The sequence below is a fragment of the Cebus imitator genome, unplaced genomic scaffold (assembly GCF_001604975.1).
Source record: "Cebus imitator isolate Cc_AM_T3 unplaced genomic scaffold, Cebus_imitator-1.0 Scaffold640, whole genome shotgun sequence".
Classification (NCBI taxonomy): domain Eukaryota; kingdom Metazoa; phylum Chordata; class Mammalia; order Primates; family Cebidae; genus Cebus; species Cebus imitator.
The window spans coordinates 191,456-196,528 of NW_016107955.1; the positions used below are offsets into that span (position 1 = coordinate 191,456).

Sequence of the window (5,073 nt, forward strand, 5' to 3'; positions counted from 1 at the left end):
AAAAAAAAAAAAAAAATTCCCCCAGTCTGCCACTTCTACCTTTTACAACCTAGGGTCATTATTTAATTTCTGTGATCATGAATGATACCGAGGGGTTGATGATATCTGCGTGATAGGTTATTTATAAAGGGTAAGTAACAGTGCATACAGTCTAGCACATAACAAGAGCTATTCTGAGCCCAGGGAAGGTGGGGTGGGCCTTCTCTGTGACCCATGCCTTTTGCAAGCAGTGGGAAACACACTGGTTTCCCTCAAGCAGTGACATAGGTTTCTTTTCTCCAAGTACATATTAGGCACCGATAGAGGTGTGAGAGGCTGGGCCCAGTGGCTCATGCCTATAATCCTGACACTTTGGGAAGCCGAGGCTGGAGGATCACTTAAAGCCAAGAATTTAAGACCAGCCTGGGCAACATAGGGAGACCCTGTCTCTACAAAAATATATATATAAGTTAGCTGGGCTTTTTGGTGCATTCCTGTAGTCACAGCTACTCAAGAGGCTGAGGCAGGAGGACTTGAGCCCAGGAGCTCAGTGCTGCAGTGAGCCAAGGTTGCACCACTACACTCCAGCCTGGGCAACAGAGCAAGACCCCGTCTCAAAAAATTAATAAGGCATGAATCCCTTTACATGTTACATCTCCCCTCAGGTATCAGTCTCCCTGAAGGCGTGGACCCCTCTTTTCTGGCTGCCCTGCCTGATGACATCCGTCGGGAAGTTCTACAGAACCAGCTAGGCATTCGTCCACCAACTCGGACTGCCCCCTCCACAAATAGCTCTGCTCCTGCAGTGGTGGGGAATCCTGGTGTGACTGAAGTGAGCCCTGAGTTTCTGGCTGCCCTGCCTCCAGCCATTCAGGAGGAAGTATGTGAGCGGGAAGGTGGTGGGGCCAGGCTGCCTGGCAGGAGAAATGCCCTCATTGGCTTTTTCTGCTCCATAGGTGCTGGCACAGCAGAGAGCTGAGCAGCAGCGACGAGAACTGGCACAAAATGCCAGCTCAGACACCCCGATGGACCCTGTGACGTTCATCCAGACTCTGCCCTCAGACCTGCGCCGTAGTGTCCTAGAGGACATGGAGGACAGTGTGTTAGCTGTGATGCCACCTGACATTGCAGCCGAGGCTCAAGCCCTGAGACGAGAGCAGGAAGCCCGGCAGCGACAGCTCATGCATGAGCGTCTGTTTGGGCACAGTAGCACCTCTGCTCTCTCTGCTATTCTCCGAAGCCCGGGTACAGAGGGAGGCAAGTGGGAGGGCTCTGGAAAGCCTTAGCCAGATGAGGCTGTATTTTCTTACCTTTGTATTACCTATATCCAGTTTACACCCCCTCCACAATCTCAGGTGTTGTTTTTTTTTTCTCTTTCCTTCCAGCTTTTACCAGTCGCCTGAGTGGCAACCGTGGGGTCCAATATACTCGCCTTGCTGTGCAGAGGGGCGGCACCTTCCAGATGGGGGGTAGCAGCAGCCATAACAGGTACCTTTGTCTATTTTTACCTTACCATATCACCCTTCAAGTCTACTAGTCCAGCTCCCTTGGTTTTACAGGTAGAGAAACTGATATCCTGAGTGGCAGGATGGATAGTCTCTCTAGGCCATTTCCTTGAATAAGTGAGAGAGCCAGATCTTTGGATTACCCATTCAGAAAACTACACCTTTTGGTTACTCGTGCTACTGAAGACCACAATCACAAAAGCAGGCTGGCAGCAGGAGTTGTTAAATACGGTTTGTCTCCCATGCAAATAGTAAAACAGCTAACCACCTGCCTTCAGTTTGTAACACCTAGGCTAGGGAAGTATAGAGGAGTTAGTTAGCCAGGCTAAAACAGAGTGGGCCCAACATGCCAAAATGTGAAGAGAGTGATCGGTTCCTATAAGGCTGGCACACACCCCTGGTAGTCTAGAGAAGGCAGAAACCAGCGTTGTCTCCTAGACTTAGGTATAGTCAGATTTTACCAATCTATGGATGATACAGACCTGGGCTGGAATCTCTGCCGTCTTCTCAGTTGTCGTGTGATGTAGGGCAAGTCACTTAACCTGTTTGAGCCTCTTGTTCATCATCTCAAAAATGGGTGGTTCTCGGCCAGGCATGGTGGCTCATGCCTGTAATAATCCCAGCATTTTGGGAGGCTGAGGCAGGTGGATCACTTAAGGCCAGGAGTTCAAGACGAACCTAGGCAACATCATGAAACCCCATCACTACTAAAAATACAAAAATTTGCCAGGTGTGGTGGTACGCACTTGTAATCCCAGCTACTTGGGAGGCTGAAGCATGACAATTGCTTGATCCCTGGGGGGGTGGAGGTTGCAGTGAGCCAAGATTGTGCCACTGCACTCCAGCCTGGGCAACAGAACAAGACTCCATCTCAAAAAAAAAAAAAGGTGGGGAGGGGTGATTCTCTAAGCTGTACAGCAGCCCTGAAAGGATATTCCATTCATTGTAAAGTGCCTGGTACATAGTAGACACCCAAGAGGGCAGCTGTTACTATGAAGAGCCCTTGAACTGGACACCCTCCTTTCTGAAGCCTCCTTGGAGATACCCAGCTCATTGTCCTCCCCCATTTTTATGCCTCATCCCAAAGATCTACCCACTGAAGTGTTACCCAGAACCCATGTTCTGTTTCCAGGCCTTCTGGCAGTAATGTAGATACTCTCCTCCGCCTCCGAGGACGGCTCCTTCTGGACCACGAAGCCCTTTCTTGTCTCCTGGTCCTACTTTTTGTGGATGAGCCAAAGCTCAATACTAGCCGTCTACACCGAGTACTGAGAAATCTTTGCTACCATGCCCAGACCCGCCACTGGGTCATCCGCAGTCTGCTCTCCATCTTACAGCGCAGCAGTGAAAGTGAGCTATGCATTGAAACACCCAAACTCACTACAAGTGAGGAAAAGGGCAAAAAGTCGAGCAAGAGCTGTGGGTCCAGTAGCCATGAGAACCGTCCCCTGGACCTTCTACACAAGATGGAGTCGAAGAGCTCCAACCAGCTTTCCTGGCTCTCGGTATCCATGGATGCAGCCCTAGGCTGCAGGACTAATATATTCCAGATCCAGCGTTCAGGGGGACGTAAACATACCGAGAAGCATGCAAGTGGTGGCTCCACCGTCCACATCCACCCTCAGGCTGCTCCTGTTGTCTGCAGACACGTTTTGGACACACTCATTCAATTGGCCAAGGTGAGAGTTTTGAACCCAACTCCTGGGGATGGAAGAAGGGTGGCAGCAAGATCCTGGGTGGAAAAGTTGAACATTAAGCAGGCTAACTTGTCTTTTTGCTGTTATTTTCAGTGTTGAGCCTTGTATTGTTTCTGGAGGATTGTCCAATATATTTGTGGGGTTTTTCTTTACTCTTTACCGTTTTTATATATTGTCTTATTTATCAAAACAACTGGGCTATATGATTCCTGTTTTACAGATGAAGATGCTGGGATTCATCACATTTTATTCATTTTGTCATATGATTAGAAAGTGATGGAGCTGGACCTAGAATTTAGTGTTCTTTCAATAATAAGCATTGCTGCCATCTATCAAAGGCCTGCCTTGTGCCAGGCACTATGCAAAATACATCATGTCGTTCAATCTCCAACAACTTGGCAAGGAAGTGTAGTTATCCTCTCCATTTTATAAGTGCAGAGACTAAGGCTCAGGAAAAGTTTGCCCGTGAGTCTGTGTTGCTACAAAGCCCTCGTTCATTTCTCTAGGCTGCTTTACTGTCTGTTGGATAAAACTCTTATATGACATCTCCCCCAATGTTTACCAAAGTTGTCGAAAGGAGAGTCTGGGAACCGGTTGTGTTTTCCCTGTCAGGAAAGCTCATCCTCTGTGAAGACATCCTAGACCAATCTTGTCCTCCTTTTCCTGGCAGGTATTTCCCAGCCACTTCACACAGCAGCGGACCAAAGAAACAAACTGTGAGAGTGATCGGGAAAGGGGCAGTAAGGCCTGCAGCCCATGCTCCTCACAGTCCTCCAGCAGTGGCATTTGCACAGACTTCTGGGACTTATTGGTAAAACTGGACAACATGAATGTCAGCCGGAAAGGCAAGAACTCCGTGAAGTCAGTGCCAGTGAGCGCTGGTGGCGAGGGGGAAACCTCTCCATACAGCCTTGAGGCCTCTCCACTGGGGCAGCTCATGAACATGTTGTCCCACCCAGTTATCCGCCGGAGCTCTCTCTTAACTGAGAAACTCCTCAGACTCCTTTCTCTCATCTCAATTGCTCTCCCAGAAAACAAGGTGTCGGAAGCACAGGCTAATTCTGGCAGTGGTGCTTCCTCTACCACTACTGCCACCTCAACCACATCTACCACCACCACCACTGCCACCTCCACCACGCCCACACCCCCTACTGCACCCACCCCTGTCACTTCTGCTCCAGCCCTGGTTGCTGCCACGGCTGTTTCCACCATTGCCGTAGCTGCTTCGACCACAGTGACTACCCCCACGACTGCTACCACTACTGTTTCAAGTAAGTGTGGATGTAGGCTGGGAGCTGTGGGGTGTATACTGTGGCACCCACCCCACCCCCTCCCCAGTCCAGGTAGTGTTCCCTCAGTGATAGTAATCAGCTTGGTTTGGGTTTGTGAGAGCCGAAAGTATTCATTCTCACCCTCATCTGTCCCAGTTCTCTCGCTCACTCTCCCTCTCCCCTCCTCCCTCCCTGTCTGTCTGTCTCTGTCTCCCTCCCTCCCCCCTGCCTCTCACACACACACTCCTTTGAAGGCCAGCAGGCATTCACTGAATGTGGCTTCCCTGGGCTAGGCACCAAAAGGAGGAGAGAGAGTCGCATCCTCAAGGACCTCCCAGCCTTCCCAGTTTTATTGAGGGAGCCAGTTCTCATGGGAAACAGTTCAAGGGCAGGCAGGATACAGCATGATTCACAGTAACCAGATCATCCCTGGAAATAAAGGGAATGAGCCCTGCCACAGTAAGAACTATCTGAAGAAGTAGGTTTTGTTTTTTGTTTTTTGTTTTTTTTGAGACGGAGTTTCGCTCTTGTTACCCAGGCTGGAGTGCAATGGCGCGATCTCGGCTCACCGCAACCTCCGCCTCCTGGGTTCAGGCAATTCTCCTGCCTCAGCCTCCTGAG

General features: G+C 50.0%; 1 protein-coding gene across 3 annotated transcripts in view; it reads left to right on the plus strand.

Moving 5' to 3' along the window:
- HUWE1 (HECT, UBA and WWE domain containing E3 ubiquitin protein ligase 1) overlaps positions 1–5,073 on the plus strand; it is a 78,693-nt gene that overhangs the window by 57,866 nt on the left and 15,754 nt on the right. For all 3 annotated transcript variants that reach the window (XM_017517618.2, XM_017517620.2, XM_037734596.1), the window contains 5 exons: positions 645–859; positions 936–1,224; positions 1,365–1,467; positions 2,617–3,163; positions 3,852–4,452. In XM_017517618.2, the coding sequence (XP_017373107.1) occupies positions 645–859; positions 936–1,224; positions 1,365–1,467; positions 2,617–3,163; positions 3,852–4,452 (1,755 nt within the window). The remainder of the gene's footprint in view (positions 1–644; positions 860–935; positions 1,225–1,364; positions 1,468–2,616; positions 3,164–3,851; positions 4,453–5,073) is intronic.